At 40.7% G+C, this 22065-nt stretch overlaps 1 protein-coding gene across 7 annotated transcripts in view; it reads left to right on the top strand.

The window, feature by feature from the left end:
• The window catches only part of STXBP6 (syntaxin binding protein 6), a 241649-nt gene that overhangs the window by 4654 nt on the left and 214930 nt on the right, over window positions 1-22065 (top strand). The window contains exon 2 of one of the 7 annotated variants that reach the window (XM_054665924.2): window positions 9777-9847. The exons of 4 other annotated variants lie outside the window; for them this stretch is intronic. In XM_054665924.2, coding sequence (XP_054521899.1) covers window positions 9832-9847 — 16 coding nt within the window. In that variant the 5' untranslated portion in view covers window positions 9777-9831. Of the gene's footprint in view, window positions 1-9776; window positions 9848-12898; window positions 12949-22065 lie in introns of those variants that run through there. 2 more of the 7 variants (XM_063792821.1, XM_054665925.2) reach the window with 2 other exon arrangements.

The following is a 22065-nucleotide window of genomic DNA, read 5'->3' as shown; positions in this document are numbered from 1 at the left end:
CTTATTCTGGTAGAAAATATGGTTTCTACACAGTGCTGTCCAGCTGATAGAATTGCTGAGCAGTTAGCTCAGCAGTTCCGAGAATATGTTGGGTAAAGTGCTGTTGGGGTGAGTATTAATCAGTGTGCTCTTATAAAGGGCAAATCCATTTGGGAAGCACTGCCTATTATTTTTTTTTTCCTCTTGTAGAGATTCTCAACATGGGCATCATTATATCAAAGACTATGAGAAGTACTATAGTTAACTATATCAACGACAAAAACTTGGTTACATTTATTCAAGTCAGTGTTTCCCAGAATACAGAATTTTCTGAGGTTATATATGTATCTTTTAGGACTCCATTACTGAGTTAGCACAAACCACAATTTTAATATGTGATTTAATATTGTGGGTGGGATGGTTTCACCTAGTATATCCTGAAAATATAGGGACATTCATTAAGTATGGCTATTAATTAATTAACTCTATAAGTGGTTACTTATTTTTTATTTCAGAGTAGAGAAGAACATTTTAAGCTGTAGTGGCTAAGAAAGTCTCCACGAAGGAGCTGGACTGTGATAATATAAATGGTGGATAGCACTCTTTGATAGATAAGGGACATTTTAGGTTGGAGGGATAATGAAGCAGGAGTAAAGACTTGCATTTGTGCCTGCATATAAATAATTTTCAGAGCATACAACAAAATGGATTGTGCCCAGCACAGTGCGAGATTTACTGAATCTGTGGTGGTGGTCAAAGAACCTATTAAGCCCAGGCTTGGTTGCTCATGCCTGTAATGCCAGCAGGTCAAGGCTGCAGTGAGCCCTGATCGTGCCACTGCACTCCAGCCTGGGCAACAGAGTAATATCCTGTCCCAAAAACAAAACAAAAAGTTTTTTGATTCTGTAAATCCGTTGAAGTAGCAGACGAGTTATAGAGAGGACTGGACAGCTGGTTGCAGGAGTGGAGGCGCAACACTCAGGATGAAAGCAGTCAGGGGTGCCTGGAACTGGACGGGGGCATGGAAGTGTTCCTGTGCCATTAGTCATTAGGGGGATGCAAATCAAAACCACAGTGAGATGGCACTTCACACCCACCAGGACGACCAGGTGGAGAATGTGGAGAAATTGGAAGCTTCCTACATTAGATTGCTGGTGAATATGTAAAACCGAACAGCCACTTGGGAAAACAGTTTGGCAGTTCCTCAAAATGTTAAATATTGGCTTCCTAATGACCAATTCCCCTCCAAGATAGCTACACAAGAGAACTGAAAACATGTTCATGAAAATATGAATATTCATAGCCGTATTCCTTTTTTTTTTTTTTTTTTTTTTGAGGCAGAGTCTCATTCTGTCTCCCAGGGTGAAGTGCAGTGGCACAATTTCTCCTCACTGCAGCCTCGACCTCCCAGGCTCAAGCAATCCTCCCACCTTGGGTTCCCGAGTAGCTGGGACTACAGGCATGTGCCACCACCTCCAGTTAATTTTTTTATTTTTGGCAGAGATAGAGTTTTACCATGTTGCCCAGGCTGATCTCGAACTCCTGGGCTCAAGCAATCCACCTGCCTTGACCTCTGGGATTACAGGCATGAGCCACTGCGCCTGGCCAGCAGCCTTACTCTTAATAGCCCTAAAGTGGAAACAAACCAAATATCCATCGGCTGCTGAATGGATAAACAAAATATGGTACATCCATGCAAGGAAAACTATTCAAACATAGAAAGGAACAAAACGTTGATTCATGCTACAACATTGATGTACCTTGAAAACATGCTATGTGAAAGAAGCCAGATACAAATGACCACGTATTTACATGATTCCATTATGAAGTGTACGCAATAGGAAAATCCACAGTGACAGAAGTAGATTAGTGATTGCCAGGGGTTGGAAGAGGGAGAAATGGGGAGAGACTGTTGATGGGTCTGAGGTTTCTTTTTGGGTTGATGAAAATGTTCAGGAATTAGATAGGGTGATGATGGCACAATTTTTTGAATACACTGAAAACTACTGAGTTGCACACTTTAAAAGAGTGAATTTTATGGTGTATGAATTATTAAATTTTTTAAAATAGGAAGAAGGTAGTTGGATCCAAAGGAGAGTTTTTTTGTTTTTTGTTTTTTTAAAAAAAATGATGAGACAACTCCAGAAATAGGGTTTCAGTTTCAGGTTACATTTTCTGCTATTGGGAAAAAATATCTGGATTATTCCTTTCTCCTTGTTTGTCTTTGGCTTTCTAGAATGCTCTTGTTACTCTCTCATTCGAAAGTTTACTACCTGAATTAAAAGGATTTTGTTCCAAGTTGCTCCTGAGTCAGTGGGATCGTTTTCATGGCAAGTGCCTTGTCATCTTCATATCTGAGTGTGTTTCTGGATTTTCCTCCAGAGACAAATTCCCTATTCAGGCTTCCTTGTGATCCACCAGAGGGCATGCTGACTCTGCAGTTTCAGTTTAGCTTCCCCCTTAAGATCTGACTGTGATAGACATTTTAGTGTCATCTTCTAATTTGTTTGTAGAACTCTGTCAAGACTGCCTCCTCCCTCTTTTTAAAAAATCTCTATTTAAAGAGGGTTCATGTGGTGCTCAGCATTACGTGAACATCAACGTATTTGGGTCCAAGAGGCATGATACTAAATGAGGTTTAACACCGCTGGAGCTGACACCGTTGGCCCTTGGGTAGACATTCTTCTCTCTTTAACAGTGTGGTGCCACAGGGCCTCTTGAGATTTTGTTAGAATGCTGGTTCTGATTCAGTAGGTCTGAGATGGGGCCCGAGATTCTGCACTTCTAACAAGCTCTCCCTGATGCAGATGCTGCTGTCGAGTGGATCATACTTTGAGTAGAAGCTGATACAGTTTAGAGAAGATGGCTTCAGAATGGGACAGGGCCGAGTGTGAAACATAGCTCTACCATTAACGTGTGCGTGACCTTGCGCAAGTTAATTAACATCTGCGCCACAATTTCTTATCTGTACGATCAGAGTAAGACCGAGCAGGTAGAAATGTACCTAGCATCATGTGCCTGAAATGCTAAATGTTATTGACCTTCTCCTGCCCACAAAGATCAAGAATTCTGTGGTAAGGAGTAAGGAACAAAATACATGACTGTGATTCTCCCACCTGGAGCCTGTGCCCCTTGCCCTCACCAGCCTCTGCTTCCTCTGTTGCTTTTGGGACTGGCACTAATCCCCGCTGGCTTGCCTTCTTATGGGATTGGCATGAGGACGTTACGAGCTGTAAGATGAAGCACCTCTGTAAAGTATATGCTATTACTCTACAGTGCTGGCTTGGGGAATTACATCCTCATAGGTTACCCAAGGTGAGTTGGTGGCTTGTTAAATTTGTTCTGTTTCTGTTTCCTTTATCATCATTTGAAGTGGAAGGAAATAGGAGATTGTGTTTACATTTCAATTAAGTTGATGGATCCTCTTTCTTCTGGGAAACAATACATACAAATAGTTTTTAAGAATTAAACTAACAAAGCCACAAGTGCAATAAATCAAACTAGTTTCCAGTCTTCACAGCCTGATGCTTATTGCTTTCCTAAGGGTAGTAATTGTACCCTTTGAGAACCTGTTCCACCTTCTTGTTTGACTCTTGCATGGATTGTCAGGTTGGGGTCTTTAAGGCCTGATGACTTTGAAGAATGAGGTTGTTTACTTTGTTACAATGCCAGGGCAGAGCATTTGAACTGCTGTTGCATCGACATCAGGTAATCAAAGATAAGATATTTGGGTTGAAGCCTAATACGCTAGGCTTCACTGGGACTCACTGCCCTTCTGGAAGGTAGAGGTGGCCGTGTCATTTGGAAGTGAGAATTATCTGATTCCTCTGGCAGGTGAATATGTGTGCTGCAGTCTAGTCACTTTCCATAACCACTGTCTGGTGACTAAGCTTGGTCAGATAGGGCGTATATCAGTGAGCTGTTTTTTGTTTGTAGGCTGCCTAGAAATATGTTGACTTTGTACAGTCTAAGCTGAATGCCAGCAGTAACTGGTGGTTAAGAAGTTAATATTATTCTTGAAAAATTTAATCTACCCTATCATTAAAGAGCAATAAGGAAGCAGTCCTGCTGCTGAGAAGGAGCTGGGAATATGAAGCTGGGTGTTCCTGAAGCAAGTTGTTTTAAGATTAAATCCTTATCCACTATAACAATATATATTTTTTATTTTTATTTATTTATGTATTTATTTATTTGAGATGGAGTTTTGCTCTTGTTGCCCAGGCTGGAGTGGAATGGCATGATCACATGCTCACTCTGCCTCCCGGGGTCAAGAGATTCTCCTGCCTCAGCCTCCTGAGTAGCTGGGATTATAGGCGCCCACCACCACTGCCCAGCTAATTTTTTGTATTTTTAGTAGAGACTGGGTTTCACCACGTTGGCCAGGCTGGTCTCGAACTCCTGACCTAGGTGATCCACCCACCTCGGCCTCCCAAAGTGCTGGGATTACAGGCGTGAGCCACCGCGCCCGGCCCCGTTTTTTCTTTTTAAACTGTCTACCTTGAATATAGGAAGTTGGCACTTATATAAGGAGCTTAAAGCTAATAAAGTAGACATTGCTCCCAATTTCACTACTGAGAAATGAGACTTCAGATCCTTTTTTGTCATTGCCAACCACATACTTACTGGTCTATCTAATAGTTGACTTTAAAAGATGGAACAGGAATCTTGAACGAAGACATCGGCTTTAGGGACAGCCTTTGCTTTCAATCCCCACTGGATTGTAAACTCCTTCAAAGACAAGTATCTTCATTTTTGTATCCCAGAGGATACAAACTATGCATGTCTGTCATACAGTAGAGAATCAATAAACATATGTTGAGTTGCTTTTCTTCTGTGATTCCCCTTCACTATCTAGTCTATTATTTTTTGTTTCTTTATCAGAGAGAAACCAACTCCATGACATAAAAATAATAAATTTTTATTTAACACTACCTATACATTATCGTATGCTAACATAATACATGGTTCTAAGCACTTTACAAATGTCGATTCCTTTAATCCTACAACACACTCTCAGAGGTAGGTACTGTTACTTATCTCTATTTTACACTTGAAAAGACTGAGATAGAGAAAGGTGAAGTGACTTCTGTCTAAGGTCCTGCAGTACTATGTAGCAGCCTCAGTAGACTTTAGCTCTCAAATATTACCCTCTTTTCCTGAGTTGCAGAGAAATGAGAGCAGACATGCCTTTCCACCTTCAATTCTAACTACCTCCCTTGTCCTCTGCCTCCTTTCTGACCACCCCCAAGTTCCAGAATAATGTGACTTGAGTTTGGAAAATAAAGTTACAGGTGTAAAACATGGCTCATTCATATGGCCCCAGGCTGGGAGTGAGGCCATTCACACAGGAGCCATTTAGGTTGAACTGTATGACCTTTGCAAGGCTGTGACCTCTAGCCCTAGGCCTCTGAGTTTGTCAGGTCACCATATGCCCCAAGTCGGTGCCTCTAAACCTTTATGTACGTGTGGTCACCTGGGTATCCCGTTAAGATACAGATTCTGGCTAGGCGCGGTGGCTCAAGCCTGTAATCCTAGCACTTTGGGAGGCCGAGGCGGGCGGATCACTTGAGGGCAAGAGTTCAAGACCAGCCTGGCCAACATGGTGAGATCCTGTCTCTACTAAAAATAAAAAAAAAAGTAGCCGGGCATGGTGGCAGGCGCCTGTAATCCCAGCTACTCGGGAGGCTGAGGCATGAGAATTGCTCGAACCCAGGAGGCAGAGGTTGCAGTGAACTGAGATCGCGCCACTGCACTCCAGCCTGGGCAACAGAGCAAGACTCCGTCTCAAAAAAAAAAAAAAAAAAAAGATGCAGATTCTGATTCACTGGGTCTGGGGTGTGTCTTGGGATTCTGCGTTTCTGACAGCATTCCAGGAAATGAAGAGGGCTAATCCTTGGGCCAATGCTGTAGAGGAGCCGAGTCTCCATGGGTCCAGCCTTAGTGTTCCAAGCACTTTCTTGCTTGAAGAAGGCCTAATTCCTAACCTGGGACCCAGAGAGAGACATAAGATATCCAGAGAGATATGCACCAAGAAACTGCAATTTATACAAAGACAGTCAGAAAGCAGCTGAAGACAGAATGAGAGAGAAACTAAGTAAAAGAAACTTGATGCCTCCAAAATGAAGAGTATGCCTCATTTCCATATGTGAACTGAAAAGCTCTCCACTTTTGAAATAAAGGCTTACTATAGAGCAGCCCTGGTAATAGAACTACAAGACTTATAATAACTTCCTGTTTGAGTTGAAATGAAAACTCATAAAGAATCTATGCTATTAACCCCCTAATTTATACTTTTGTATTCTTTTATGTTGTATTTTGTATTTTATGTTGGACTTCTTTTTTAAAATTTTGTATTTATTTTTAATTGAAAAATAATTGTGTATACTTATTGTTGTACAACATGATGTTTTGATATATGTATATGTTGTAGAATGACTAAATCAAGCTAGTTAACATATGCATTACCTCCTATACTTATCATTTATTTGTGGTGAGAACATTTAAAATCTACTCTGTTAGCAATTTTGAAGTATAGAATACACTATGTCAACTATAATCATGGTGTTGTACAGTACGTCTAAATGTATTCATTTCTCCTATCTAACTGAAAATTTGTATCTTTTGACCAACATCTCCCTGGTCACTCCATCTCCTCCCCTGGTAACTACCATTATTTTTTTTTCTTTTTTTTAAAAAAAAGCTTTTAGTTTCGAGGGTACACGTGTAGGTTTGTTATATAGATAAACACAAGTCATGGGACTGTGTTGTACAGATTATTTTGTCGTCCACGTACTAAGCCTAGTGCCCAATAGTTATTTTTTCTGCTCTTCTCCCTCCTCCTACCCTCTGCCATCAAGTTGGCCTAATGTCTGTTGTTCCCTTCTTTGTAACAACCACTCTAATCTCTGCTTCTAAGGGTTCCTATGTCTGACTTCTTTCCCTCGATTTTGTGAGATTCATCCACGTTGTATATGCAGCAGTAGTTTATTTATTTTCATTATTGGATAGTATTCCTTTGTGTGAACATAAATTGCTGATGGCAGATGTTTGAATTGTTTCCAGTTTTTGAGTATTATGAATAATGCTGTTGTGAACATTTATGTGTATGTCTTTTGATGACCATGGGTTTGCTTTTCTGATTGTGGGTGTGTGTCTACAACTGCTGATTTCTAAGATGTGAATATGTTCAGCTTTAGTGAGTACAGCCAGTTCTCCAGTGTGGCTCTTCACACTCCTATCAGGTATGAATAAGAGTTACATTGTTCCACATTCTTGCCAACACTTAGTTTGATAAGTCATTTTCATTTTAGCCATTCTGATGTTTGTATGGGGGTCTGTCATTATGATTTTAGCTTATCTTTCGCTTATCACCATTTGAAGTTTAGTATCTTTCCGTGCCTCTTGTTTATGTTTCAGTTGTGTGTGTGAGTGTGTGTGTGTTCGTATTTTTAAAAACACAATGAAAGTTCCACAGAACATTTGTAAAAAGTCTTGAAATCTGTAGTCATGGGGGTTACCTGTCACTGATATCTGATTTTATCCTCAAATCTTTCTGGGGAAGGAGGACATGAAGTGGTATATAGAGGTATAAAACCCTTTAGCAAGGAAACTTGCTGAATAGTTGCAGCCAGCATAGATGGCCCAGGGCAATTGTAAAGTCAGAGACCATTGGAAAGCGTAAAACCATTTGATCTCCAGATGAGTTTGCCTTTTGTAGAAGTCCCTCTGGAAGATAGTAAACCACCTTAAAAAGTATTGCTGAAAACATTTTTTTGGAATTGCTCTAAGCATGCATACTTTTGAATACTTTAGGTGCTTTTAAAATGACCTTTGAGCATGTACAGTGATTTTGGGAAATAGCAAGACTTCTCAGAGCCCAGTCCCACTGGAAGGAAGGACTAATGCCATGGGTGACAGACAAACAAAAAACCCTAAGCATTATTTACAACACTTGCCTGTAAAGGAATGCAACTTCCTTTCTTGAGTGAAGACTGAAGACATTAGCAGGGGGGGAGAAGATGCCATTTGAATGATGTCTTTTAATCTGTTTTGAGTATTATCATTATACAGATGAAAAGTCAGGTTTAGAGAGCAAAAGAGAACATGATTTAAAAGTCAAACCTTACTGTCTTGCCTTTTCCTTTCCCTACCCTGCCTCTCCTCTGCCAAGTGTTGGAGGAATTAACAAAACTCTGTTGCAGCCAGAAAAACAAGTGCTGATAGTGAAGTTCTGGTTTCCATTCCTGTCCTATTTCAGAGTCCCAGGAGCTCTCCGGGCCTCTGTCAAATGGGGCTCTGTGGAGACGGGAGTCCTAGGTGGCCTGTGTCAGGCTTCAGGACACTCCTGTTTCCCAAACCTGGTTCCTGCGGTCCTGCTGATCTTTGGAGCTCTTCAGGGCCTTTCAGGGTCCTGCCACATTCTGCCAGGACTGTCTTACTGTAGGCTTTGCTGTGTCTGCTCCTTTTTCTTCCTGACTGGCAAATAGTTACCCAGAAAATACTTTAAAGATATGCTGATGAATAATGTCACTGTTGTAAATATATTCCGTGTATATTCCGTGTAAAAAGCAGGTCTTTTTCAGGGTGGATACTTACATAAAATCTGACCAGTAGAGGAAGGGTATAGCTGATTTCTTTTTTTTTTTTTTTTTTTTTTGAGACGGAGTCTTTCTCTGTCGCCCAGGCTGGAGTGCTGTGGCGCCATCTTGGCTCACTGCAAGCTCCGCCTCCCGGGTTCACGCCATTCTCCTACCTCAGCCTCCCGAGTAGCTGGGACTGCAGGTGCCCGCCACCACGCCTGGCTAATTTTTTGTATATTTTTAGTAGAGACGGGTTTCACTCTGTTAGCCAGGATGGTCTCGATCTCCTGACTTCACGATCGGCCTGCCTCGGCCTCCCAGAGTGCTATGATTACAGGCGTGAGCCACCGTGCCGGGCCAGCTGATTTCTTTAATGTTCATTTATTCCTGAACTTAAAATCTCCTATTAGTTTTCCCCAAGACCCAGTGGGTTAATGTTCTTTGGTGTACAGTAAAGACTTTCAGAAATTTTTCCTGAAAAGAATGCCCTGGGCAGGTAGCTTTCAGATAGACAGTGGGGCATTTGGCTGCCCCAAGGGTCCAGAAGAAAGACATATGTGCTTGGCCATCCCAGAGACCTGTTCTCACCCTTTTGGGATCATGGACCCCACCACACTAGCCCTCTTCCACTGACACTGGGAATGTTGTCTATAAGCTGAGGATGTAGAAAGCTGCAATCCACAACCTGTATTTTTTTTTTTTTTTTTTTTTTTTTTTTTAGATGGAGTCTTGCTCTGTTGCCTAGGCTGGAGTGCAGTGGCACAATCTCGGCTCACTGTAACCTCCGCCTCCCGGGTTCAAGTGTTCTCCCGTCTCAGCCTCCTGAGTAGCTGGGATTATAGGCACACGCCACCATGTCTGGCTACTTTTTGTATTTTTTGTAGAGACGGGGTTTCACCATGTTGTCTGGGCTGGTCTCGAACTCCTGACCTCAGGTGATCCACCCACCTCAGCCTCCCAAAGTGCTGGGATTACAGGCGTGAGCCACCGTGCCCAGCCCACAACCTGTTTTTCTGGCTCAAAGTAGTAGCAAAGAAACCTCTGTGTTTCTCCTGAGACTACATAGAAGAATGCTTTCTTCATTTGGTAGTTTCTTTATTTTTAACACCTATAATCCTGCACAGTCTTGGTTTTTACTGCAGAGTACTTGGCCGTGGGTAACCAGATTGCTAAATTTCCTATACAGATTATAATTTTATTTTGTTCATTTTCACACAGTTTTCCCTGGATAAAATGAGGTAGCTGAGAAAAAAAAAAATCTGAGGACATTTTAATGAAAACTCCCTCTGGTAAGATATTCATTTTTATGCCACATTTAATTCCTGTAAAGAATTCCAGGTGTCACTAAGAAGCAGTTGAACCCAGTGGCTGTGAATATCTGGCGATCTAAACTCATTTTCTTATCAGATTATATTGTCCTATACACCTGTGTAGGTTGTATATGTCAGATCTGGACTTGGCTGGTGGACGTTTGAACTTATTGACTTCCTGCCAAAAGAAAGAAACGTATAAATGGTGCTTTGTACTTTGAATTTCATGGTGTCCTGAGTAAACACAAAATATACATTGTGACAGGAGGAGTAAAGGACCGCCCACATCCTTATTTTTTGAGTGGGTGTAGCTAATGATTAGTTCCTGGATATGTAACTAGGATGTAGGTCAGGTCCCATTGTCATCTGCAGCAGAGGTACAGTAAGCACTGCCTCCCTATAGATGGCTGTGTTATCTCACAGGTACAACTGTCTAAAGTTCTTTTTATGAGAATTTTTTTTTTTTTTTTTTGGAGACAGAGTCTCACTCTTGTCACCCAAGCCGGAGTGCAATGGTGCGATCTTGGCTCACTGCAACATCCGCCTCCTGGGTTCAAGTGATTCTCCTGCCTCACCCTCCCGAGTAGCTGGGATTATAGGTGCACGCCTCCATTCCCAACTAATTTTTGTATTTGTAGTAGAGACAGGGTTTTACCATGTTGGCCAGGCAAGTCTCAAACTCCTGACTTCAGGTGATCTGCCCCCCTTGGCCTCCCAAAGTGCTGGGATTATAGGTGTGAGCCACCACACCCGGCCAAGAAGTTTTCTAAAAGTTTTTAATAAGCTTCTTGGTTTAGGAATAAGGAGCTCACTTCAGTGAATATCTGAGGCTTCCTCTATGTGATATTGATTAAAATATTAATAGCTGTGCATATGTAGTGTGCTGGGCACTGTGCTGAGGACATTTTATGGATTCTTTCAACTCTTTTAATTAGGTGCCGTTAGTAGCCCTGTTTTACAGAGTCAGAAACCAAGGCTCAGAGAAGTTGTCCTTTGGTCCCAGGGTCACACATCCCATCCATGTGACTCTCAAGTTCAGGCTCTTGACCACTGCACTGTGCTGTACTGAGGCAGTGCGTGACTAGAGGGTATGGTCAGAACCTGGGGCCATTCTTGAGAAACTGGATTTCAAAAGAAAGAAGATCAGACGTTTATTAATAAGAAGTGCATCAGTATGAGCGACTGCATTTTAAATATGCTCAGCTTACGTGAGGGATGGGGAAATTGTAGCAGATTTTGAGAAGAAACTGGGTTTTGAAGGAGAGAAATGCCATTGACATTTAAAGGAGGGGAAAGATATTCAGCTTCATGTACGGATGATGACCTACATCGTGGAAAGGCCTCCACAGAGGGATATGGTTCTTGTGTGGGGGTGTTAGGGGGCAAGTTTACCTGGAACAACTCTTTCAGTAGGTTTAGTTGGTTTTTCTTTCAGTAAGTGTTTGGGTGTTATTACCGGTACCTCCTTCCCCTGCCTTTATCAAAAGCAAACGTACAGGGCCAAGCTTCTATACAGCACCCTACTTCTTTCCTTGTCCATTTCATGTCCAGGCTTGGAACAGGAGAAAGGACAGACAAAGATATTATAGTTTCTCTCCCCTTCCTCACATAGATGCTGTGTCATAGTGCTATTTTGGGGTGAAGGGACCCCAGGAAATTCCTGGTTTAAAATCCTGCAGGGCCATATACCTGCATTTTCTCAGGCACTTTTTTCATTTTGTTTTGTGTTAAACTTAGATCTCTGTCTTTTCATTCATTCAGCAAAAGAGTCTACGTGTGTAACCGATTTTCATGGTGAGCAAAATCAGACAAGGTTTCTGCTTTTATAGAATGTTTTTAAAGGAGCTAAACTAATTGCATAAAATGTTACATGACAACTGTTGTAAGTGCTCCAGGGGGGTACATGTTTGAGGGAGTTTGGCCTAGTCAAATAAATTAGGGCAGTTTCCTAAGGAAGTCATGATGAGCTGAGATCTGAAGGATGAGTAGAGTTAAAGAGGGAGGGAGATGGCATTATGGAGGTGATGGAATGTGCAAAGGCCCTGAGGTAGGAAGGACCTTGGTATGAGCAAGGGGCAGAAGCCCTCTATGGCTGGAAGTGGAGGATAATGGGTATGAGAAAGTATTTTCTCAAGAGTCACCAGTGTTCCTAACATGGATTTGAAGTGATTAGATTGACAAGATTCATGTTTGTTGCAATAAAGGAAGTGGATGAATTGATTGTGGAAGTCCAAGAGAAGATACAGTGGACCAGTTTAGAAGTTTTTGCAGTAGTTTAGGAAGAAATGATGATAGTCTGACCAGGGTGGTAAAGATGGAGCGAACCGGGTGGAGGTATGGAGAAATAGAAAGAAGTGATATGACTGGATGTGGTCATGGGTTGAAAGTACAGGGTGAGAAACAGGGAGATGCCAGAGTTGGCTCTTCAGTCTCTAGCTTGCATGACTGTGTGATGGTGGTGTCATTGCATGGACCGTCATGCCTCCCCAGGTAGACTATAGTCAAGATCTTTTTCCAATTGAAGTTTGAATCCTCACAGTATTACTTATAATAGCCACTCAGGTACCTTTTGTTTGATGGATTAGAGTAGGAGGAGTTTCTTTAGAAAAGTGGTGTGTGTGCTTGGTGGGAAACAGCAGTTAGTGTACCAATGAGTGTGGCTGGGGCAAGAGAAAAGATTCATAGTTGTAGTACAACCCCCAATGCATTTCATCATATAGAGATGTGCCTGCAATTTTCAGGAAGCACTTACAAGTTATTTTGAACTTCTCAGCACTTAGAAATGTGTCTTTTTCCCTTTATGCTAGACTCAACCCTTCTGATCCTCTGTTTATCTATCTGTATGATGAGCCTAGTAACACTAACCTTCTGAGGTGTCTGTGAGGGTTATGTATTTAGTAACTTTGTGAAATGTGAAGGATTTTACATTGATCGAGGGACTCTGTGAATCTGTTCTTATGTTCTCCTGTTGTCCTCCCCACCACTAGTGGGAGCTGCTGCTCAGAGGGCATAGGCCCTGTGGTGACAGTTGGCTCTTGGTAGGTGAGGCTTCCCCCGATGGGTTGAGTGCTCCTGCTTAGGTAAATGCCTGTGTTTCTTTTTTCCACTCGATCCTTCCATAAAGTGATTGAATCAGTGGATGAGTTTTTGGTTAATGTGACTGAGGACTGGGGGAGAGATGAGTGAAAGATAGGTTAGATCTAGTTTCTTTTTTATTTGAGATTGTTTTACATTTCAGGCCTTGGGGTGCTCAAGTCACAACCCCAGGGCTGAGTGTGGACTGAGGACAAATGATGTCTTGATCTTGATCCTCTGTGTCGAGCGATGTCGGATGATGGAACTCACCACCAACCTTAAAACCAGAGAGAGGCTAGTTCCAGTGTGGTGATTGTCCTGGGGATCAGTACTGCTGCAGTGCTTTCTCTCTGCAGAACAGAATGCCTTCGCAGTGTTGGAGACCATGCACAAAGTGGCTGGTCAGTCTGTTTTCCTCCTGTGTGCCTCTGTTGTCTTTATTAAGGTTTTACATTTCAAGCCTCTTTATTTTTTTCCATCTCTGTCACTTCAAACTTTCTATCTTCCTGTCTGTATTTCTTTCTGTATTTACCACCATATTTCTTCTGTATTTTCCACTCCCCACCTTCTCTTGGAATCCAGTGATACTATTGTCCATTTCTTCCTTTAGTTGGAAGCAGGGCATTTCTTAGGCTCTTCGTTGGGGTCCAAGAGTGACCTCGGGATATTTCTGCTCTGCTGTGCTGGTCTGTTGTCCTAAGCATGCTGTTGATAAACATGTTACTGTCTTAAAATAACTAGAGATGGTGGGCAATAATAGCATGTGCCAAATTATCTTCATTTGTCCTGTGCATTAGGATATATAGAACTGAGCAAAAAAAAAAAAAAATTGCTTGGGAGATACATACAGCCATTCTTCAAAAATATTTCTTACCACTCATTTTTATTTTGTAAGTTTGCATTTGCATAAGAATAAAAGTTTACTCTCATGCTAAGACGATTAAAGCCAATTTATTATCCTGTATCTTTATTTTCTTTGATGTTTTAAAAAGCTTTTATTTTTTAGTTGAAACAGAGGAGTAGTCTGTCTCTAGAAAGAATCTATTCTATGTATATTGCAATATGAATTGTTTTTCAGCAGGAAAAGGCTTTGGATATCTAACCCCTTTGTCATCTCTTCCTCCTGTACTCTCATCTTTCTGCCTGCCTCTGTTTTACAGGTGAGAAAACTGAGGCAGTACAATTCTACCATAAATGAGTAGTAAACTCAGAATTCTTAATTCCAATCTCTTGATTCTTCAGCTCATTGTGATTTTCTAGAACTTAAAATACTTCTAAGACGTTTCATATTAAAGCCTGTTTTTCAGTTTAAGGTCATTCTCTCTTAGAAGTTGTTTTCTTGCTTTTTTGTAACCAAAGCTTTAATTGGTTCAGTACAAGGGGAGAACCAAGTGATGGCTTTGTCTTGTTCTAAAATCAATGTAAAGATTTATAGGTCTATAAATATTTACAAAATTTAGCAATATTGTGTGTATGAGGACATAATTTCGACGTGTACCAGTATTTTATGTCTGGTCTGGACAAATTTCCACTAGCAATAGATTGAATTTCTGTTGAAATATACTGTCCTTTCTCGGTTTTTATGAGAGGTGTATTCTGGAACTTGTGATTTTTTTTTTTCTTTTCATTCTGAGTTTGTGAAGGAAATCAGGATGTGTCTAATTAGTTATTATATAGGGTGTTAGGCAATTTCCATAACAGTTAATTTAAATCTACCTTAATTAAAAATAACATGTTGTATAGCAATGGGTAGGAATTTATGACTCAAGATGAAGCCAGGCCGTAGCAATTTCAGAGAGCATGAGGATTACAGCTTTAAAGGCCGAGGAGGGACAGATAGGAACCCATCAATGCTGTCAGCCTTTATTGTGCCCTGGTGTTTAGGTGGATATTGAAGATATATGTAACTGGTGATCTGTGAGCTACCAATTTTCCTTTAAAATCTGTCTGTTTAAAATCAGTTCTCCTGTTCCCTTGCCCAACACAGTAAGCATTTTGTTTTCTGTATTGCCCCTCAAGATGAAGAACCCTTGAGGGAATAGTGTCTTGTCCTCCACTCAAGGTCTTAGAGTCATGATTAATTGGCAAATATTGGCCTCAAAAAAGGGCAAAAGAGAGTTATTAGAGTCCTCAAGGCTTGTAGTAGAATAAAGGGTGCTGAGAAGGAAGTGGCCAGGGTCTCCTGGTGAGTTGATGAGCACCTTGGCTTCCTTTTCTCATTCAGTGGCTCAGGCCCTGCCTTTTCCCCTCATATTGGGCATGGGGTACTGTCCTGGATGCTGTGAGCAGACAGGCATGGAAGACCAGACTTTGGGGGCTAGGCCTAGTCACCTTTGTTACTCCAGCCTGTTGAATTGCTCTATCCAATTGCTATCTAATTGCAATCCTAATGCTATCTAATTGGCAAGGGATGCCATTGTAGTCATTTGATTTTCCTTCTTGAAAGCTCTGGGATCTTTCCTGAAAGATCCAGCTTCTTATATGTAAAATGGGATGGTAACCTTATGAGATATGTTCTATTATTAATAGGGGGATTAATTGAGACTTTCAAAGTGTTCAGCTCCCTGCCTTGCATACAGTGAGGACTCAGTAGGGTAAATGGTAGCTATTGCTATTATTATTGGCCTCTGGTGTGTGATAGAATCAAGTAGTGTCTGTTATAAAGGTTCTGAGGCAGAATTATCCAGCTCTTTGAAATAAGAACTTTTAGCTTAACTACCAAATGAGTGTCCAGGTGTTAGGATTCATTGCAAATGGGATTATACATTCTTTTTCCTCATCCTAATTATGTGGTAAGTCTTTTCAGAAGGGAAAGCACCTACCAGTTTCTCAGGGAGAGCTTTATACTCCCGCCAGCACTTGGTTCTAAAAGAAATTTTTCACATGAAGCATTATATAGGAGTCTTTGTGGTTGTTTAATATATTTATATGCAGGCATTCCTCAGAGATATTGCAGGTTCAGTTCCAGACAACAACAATAAAGGAAATATTGCAATAAAGTAAGTCACACAAATTTTTTGTTTCTTGGTGCTTATAAAAATTATGTTTACACTATACTGAAGTCTATTAAGTGTCCAGTAGCATTATGTCTGAAAAAATACATACCTGAATTAAAAATACTTTATTGCTAAAAAATGCCAATGATCATCTGAATCTTCAGCAAATAGTAATCCTATTGCTGGTCGAGGGTCTTGCCTCAACGTGGATGACTGCTGCCTGGTCAGAATGGTGGTTGCTGAAGGTTGGGGTAGCTGTGGCAATTTCTTAAAATAAGATAGCAGTGAAGTTTGCTGCATTGATTGACTCTTCCTTCCATGTAAGATTTCCCTGCAGCTTGTGATGCTGTTTGTTAGCATTTTACCCACTGTAGAACTTCTGTCAAAATTGGAATCAATCCTCTCAAACTGCTGCTGCTGCTTTATCACCTCAGTTTATGTAATATTCTAAGTCCTTTGTTGTCGCTTCAAAAATGTTCACAGCATCTTCACCACCTCAAGAAACTACTTTCTCTGCTCATCCATAAGAAGCAACTCCCCATTCATTCAAGTTTTATCATAAGATTGCACAACGTAGTCACATCTTCAGGCTAAACTTCAGATTCTAGTTCTCTTGCCATTTCCACCACATTTGCAGTTACTTTCTCTACTGAAGTCTTGAACCCTTCAAAGTCATTTATGAGGTTTAGAATCAGCTTCTTCCAAGCTCGTGTTAATGTTGATATTTTGACCTCCCCCCATGAATCACAAATATTTGTAATGGCATCTAGAATGGTGACTCCTTTTAGAAAATTTTGAAGTGACTTTGACCAGATACATCGGAGGAATCACTGTCTATGGCAGCTATAGCCTAATGAAAGGTATTTCTTAAATAATAGGACTTGAAAGTAGAAATTACCACTTGATCCATGGGCTGAAGAATGGATGATTAGGCATGAAAACAACAATAATCTTTTTGTACCTCTCCATTAGAGCTCTTGGATGACCAGTTACATTGTCAATGAGCAGTAATATTTTGACAAGTTTTTTTTTTTCGAGCAGTCAGTCTCAACAATGACCTTAAAATATTCAGTAAGCCATGCTGTGAACAGATGTGCTGTCATCTAGGCTTTGTTGTTCCATTGATAGAGCACATGCAGAATAGATTTAGGATAATGCTTAAGGGCCCTAGGATTTTCAGAATGGTAAATAAGCATTGGATTCAACTTAAAGTCACCAGCAGCATTAGCCTCTAACAAGAAAGTCATCCTGACCTTTGAAGGTTTGAAGCAAGGCCTTGACTTCTCCTCTGTACCTATGGAAGTCCTAAATGGCATTTTCTTCCAATATAGGGCTGTTCATCTACATTCAAAATCTGTTGTTTGGTGTAGCTGATAACCTTAATGGTAACTGATAACCTTAATCAGTTATCTTAGCTAGATCATCCGCATAACTTGCTGCAGCTTCTACATCAGCACTTGCCACTTCACCTTGCACTTTTATCTCATAGACATGGCTTCTTAAACCTCATGAACCAACCTCTCCTAGCTTGCAGCTTTTTTTCTTCTGCAGCTTCATCACCTCTTTCAGCCTTCGTAGAATTGAAGAGAGTTAGAGCCTTTCTCTGGATTAGGCTTTGGCTTAAGGGAATGCTGTAGCTGGTTGGCTACAGAGTTTAGAAAGAATCCTCTGACTTCATTTTAAGGGACTCCAAAAGGAGGTCACTGCTGTATTCTGAGAAACAGGACATTTTTATGAGTGTCCCTCGTGATACTTAACAGTGTGTAGTGCTTTCAGATTTGCAAAAGATTTTCTTTTGCCTTCATTTCTTTTGCAGTAGCCCTGAGGGATGCGGTGGCAATGAGTAAGGAAACAGGCTCAGAAAACTGACTTGCCCAAAGTCATATCTAGCAACACTGGCTGCATCAGGTCTCTTAATTCTACATCTTACACTGTTTGGACATGATGTTAAAACATTTTAGTATGTTGCTCAGTTATAAGAACACTTAAAGATAATCTGCAACCTGCATATCTTCTGTGTTTGCCCATTGATTAGACTGTCAGCTCCCTGAGGACTTCCAGTATTCCATTTGATGTGCCTTTGACACAAAGGCAGCCTTAGGGCAGACACCACCAAGAATCTGCCAGACTTTCTTCTCCAGAACCAGCATAGGGATAGGAAGAAGGAACATTTAGCAAAATGTCATTTTCCCTAATATATATCTCATTATGTGCACTTATTATCCAGCTTCTTTGTTTAAAACTCTGCTCTAAGTGTTGTGGGAAATACAAAATGTAAAATAATTAGATTTAAATTAAAAAAAAAAAAGCCTTCTCATGAGTTAAGCTTATCTGTCTTATTCAAATCCCACACACCAAAATTTCTTGGCTTTTTGCAACACATTTTCTTTTTAATGAATGTTGGATGTTGAAATCAAAAGGCCTTCTGCACAGGCTGATTAGAACTGTTAGGCTTACACATTTACTTTGCATTAGTTTGCAATAATTAGGTATAATATGGCACCTTTCCATGTGGGTATTTTTGAAACATAGAAACAACAACAACAAAAATCATTAAATGGACATCACTTATTACAGAAGAAAGTTGTGGTTGACCAAAGGCCTATAATAATGCTTCATAAGTGAAAGTCATCTTGTGAATCACACTTAAAATTAATAGTCAACTGTAAGTTTTTGTCCCAACCTGCCCTCTACTGAGTTAGCAGTGAAATTAAAGATGTAATCTTTTTTTATTATTATTATTTTAACACACCTGGCATCTGTTGCTATTTATGCTAGCAGTATTGCTAGGCTGTCTAGGAGTTGGAGAAAAGTCAAGTTCTAAATTATTCTCAGTATTAGAATCCATGTCAATTTAAAAGCATTTATTGAAATGATTTGTTGTTGATTGTCCTTTACTAACTTTGTATCAGAAAAGCTTTTGGGGACCCAGAAGGAACTCTAGAGATCATTCAGTCCCAGGAGATGGACTGGTGGAAAAACAAATTAGGAAACTGATCCCACAGGATCAAGTTCATTCTTGAACTTACTACCTTTAACTTTGGATAACCTCTGAGCCTCTGGTTCCTTATCTGTGAAGTGAGGCTTCTGATAGTTTTTCACAGATTCTAAGACATTTTTGTTTATTTTACATTTTAACATAACTGAAAACAAAATTTTTTTTTTTTTTGAGTCAGAGTCTCACTCTGTCACCCAGGCTGGAGTGCAATGGCACAATCTCGGCTCACTGCAACCTCCGCCTCTCAGGTTCAAGCAATTCTTCTGCCTCAGCATCCTGAGTAGCTGGGACTACAGGTGTGTGCCACCATGCCCGGCTAATTTTTTGCATTTTTAGTAGAGACGGGGTTTCACCGTGTTAGCCAGGATGGTCTCGATGTTAGCCAGGATGGTCTTGATCTCCTGACCTTGTGGTCTGCCCGCCTCGGCCTCCCAAAGTGCTGGGATTACAGGCGTGAGCCACCACACCCGGCCAAGATGTGTTTTATAGTACATTGTTTGTTATGGTTTTGTGGTGTTTTTTCCTCCTAGTATAGTGGTACATAAAATAATCATGCGTCTTATAATCAGTGATTTCTTATATTGCCAAATATGTGCCCTATCAACTTCCCAGGTTGTCAGGATCAAATCAGTTAATATGTTTGCTAAAAGACTATGGCTGTACTAAGAAACAGAAGCAAAAGCACCTTTGTTTTTTGTTGCATTCCATTGCATTCCAGTCTTCTTCCATTGCCCAGGCTGGAATACAGTGGTGTGATCATAGGTTACCTCCATCTCCTTGGCTCAAGTGATTGTCCCACCTCAGCCTCCTGAGTAGCCACCATACCTGGCTTATTTATAATTTTTTTTTCTTTTAAGAAACGGGGTCTTGCTATGTTGCCCAGGCTAGTCTCAAACTCCTGGCCTCAAGTAATCCTCTCACCTCAGCCTCCCATACTGTTGGGATTGCAGGCATGAGCCACCGCCCAGCCACAAAAGCACCTTTGGATGTCCCTTGACAGCCTCTCCCCTTTTTGTTATTTGTTATGATGAAACTTTATTTATATGTGTCTTAAAAATAAATTGGGAAGAGATGGAAAATGGCAACTGCAAATTTAGATGAATCAAGATATCAAATTTGTAAAAAATATTTGAAAACAAAAAGAATTTCAATAGTCATACAGTTGACTTTCTGACGGGCTTTTTTTTTTCAAACAATATCTCAGTCATGTGTGTCCTATTCCAAAAAACTTTCTGTGGAATCGTGATACATTTATAGTAAAGTAGACTCCCATTTGACATTACACCTAATAGGATAAAATTCTACCAAGTTCAAACCACAGTTAATAATTAAAGACGTTAGAAGAGCATATCTTAATGATCCCCGCTTGTTTATAAGTGAAGTAGTCATTTGCCTCCTTGGAATTCTGCTAAAAGTTTTCGGTGTCCTTGTTGAAGATTTTAAAATGCTTTTTGGAGACTTGTAGTACCAACATTCAGGTTAGGACCATGTTTTATGGCTGCTAATGCTAAAGTAACAAGTATCCCCTTACCCCATCTTCCCTTGCAATAAGAGCTCTGAGGAAGGCCAGCTTTGGGTAGGAGAGGGGTGAGGTATAGGAACATCATGAATTTCATTTTGGACAAATTGAATTGGAGATGAGTTTGAGGCATCCAAGTGGTGATGTTGAGTAGGCAGTTGAATTTGTGAGTCAGATAAAAATGTGGCATTTTCAGTATAGAGATGGTAGGTGAAGACTCAGTCTTGGATGAGATCACCTAGGAAACAAGTAGAGAAAGGAGGATTGGAACTGGAGATTGACAAGAAACCATCAGCCAGCAAACCTGTTTTATTTGGCCTGTGTAATGTTTTTAAAATATTTGAATGAGTTGCTGTAGCATATGTTTATGGTTTTTTGGCTGCCCAGTATCGATTTTCTTTTTTGGTAGCAGCACCTTAATTTCCTTTTGAGAAATTCTCTGTCCTCCAATCTCAGACTTTGTGTTATAGATCAAGTTCTACCTCTGACCCTAGATGAAGTGTGTGACCCAGGGCGAGCCAATCATTCCCCAACTTACCTGGCCGTAATGGTTGGTTCAAGAATGGACTTGTGATTCAAGTTGGCCCAATCACAGGGAATTCTGAGCCTATGGGGGAACTCTAGGAAGAGAGAGTTTCTTGTTTTCTGCTTAAACTTGGCAGGATGTGGCCTGGAGGTCTAGGAACTGCCTTGCTACCCTAGGGTAGAGCTTATCTGAGAGTGGAGACAACAAAGAAGTGGAATCCAGTTAGAGAAACTGGCCCTAATCATATCGATTAACCCTGGGCCACTATGTACTTCTAGGCTTTTAGTTAAATTAGCCAATACATTCTCCTTTTGGTGTAACTCATTTTGAACCAATATTTCTTTTACTTGTACCAGAAAGAATTTTAATTGACACAGTTGCCAAGGCTTTTAAAATTGTGAGTTTTCACATAGAAATCAGGATTTTTGTCTTGAGCTGAGTAACTTGTTCTAGTTGGAGCATGGGCTTTATTATAGCCTATACCACTCCCTATTGTCATCTTCCCTTGATGCCTAGGATCTGTTGCCAGTTATCTTGCTCATTCTACTGTGTTTTAAGTTGTATAATAGCATTGAGAGGGAAATGAAAGTTGATTTGCTTCACTTAATTGTATTAGTTGCTTTCCCCTATGGGTAGCAAGGCTTTTGACCCCTTGTATAGAATGAAAAGAGAAAGGGGGCCTAGGTTCAAGCTTTGAGAAGCTTAAACCCTAAATAATAGGTAGAAGAGGACAAGTCTGTAAGGAGAAGGGAGCCATGGCAGTAGAAAGGAAAGCATCGGTCATGGAGGCCAAGGTAAGGAGTTTTCAGGGAGAAATTGGTCAACATTGCCAATACCATCAAGATGTCAGTTGGTTTGAATTTGGCAACGAAGTGGTCATTGACTTGAACTGGAGGTGTTATAGTGAGTGATGGGGCCAAGCCAGATTGCTGTGGGTTGAAAAATGAATAGGAGGTGAAAAAAAATGAAGACACCCTATTCTTCTATTTTTCCTGTAACTGGAAACTGATAAATAAGGCAGTAACTAGAGTCATGTGAGGCGGAGTTGGAGTGCTTTAAAGGCAGGACTTGAGTATGCTGAAG

Source organism: Pan troglodytes, chromosome 15 (genome assembly GCF_028858775.2).
Source record: "Pan troglodytes isolate AG18354 chromosome 15, NHGRI_mPanTro3-v2.0_pri, whole genome shotgun sequence".
Lineage (NCBI taxonomy): Eukaryota > Metazoa > Chordata > Mammalia > Primates > Hominidae > Pan > Pan troglodytes.
Note: the sequence above shows the minus strand (reverse complement) of the source record. Positions and strands in the feature narration are given on the sequence as shown.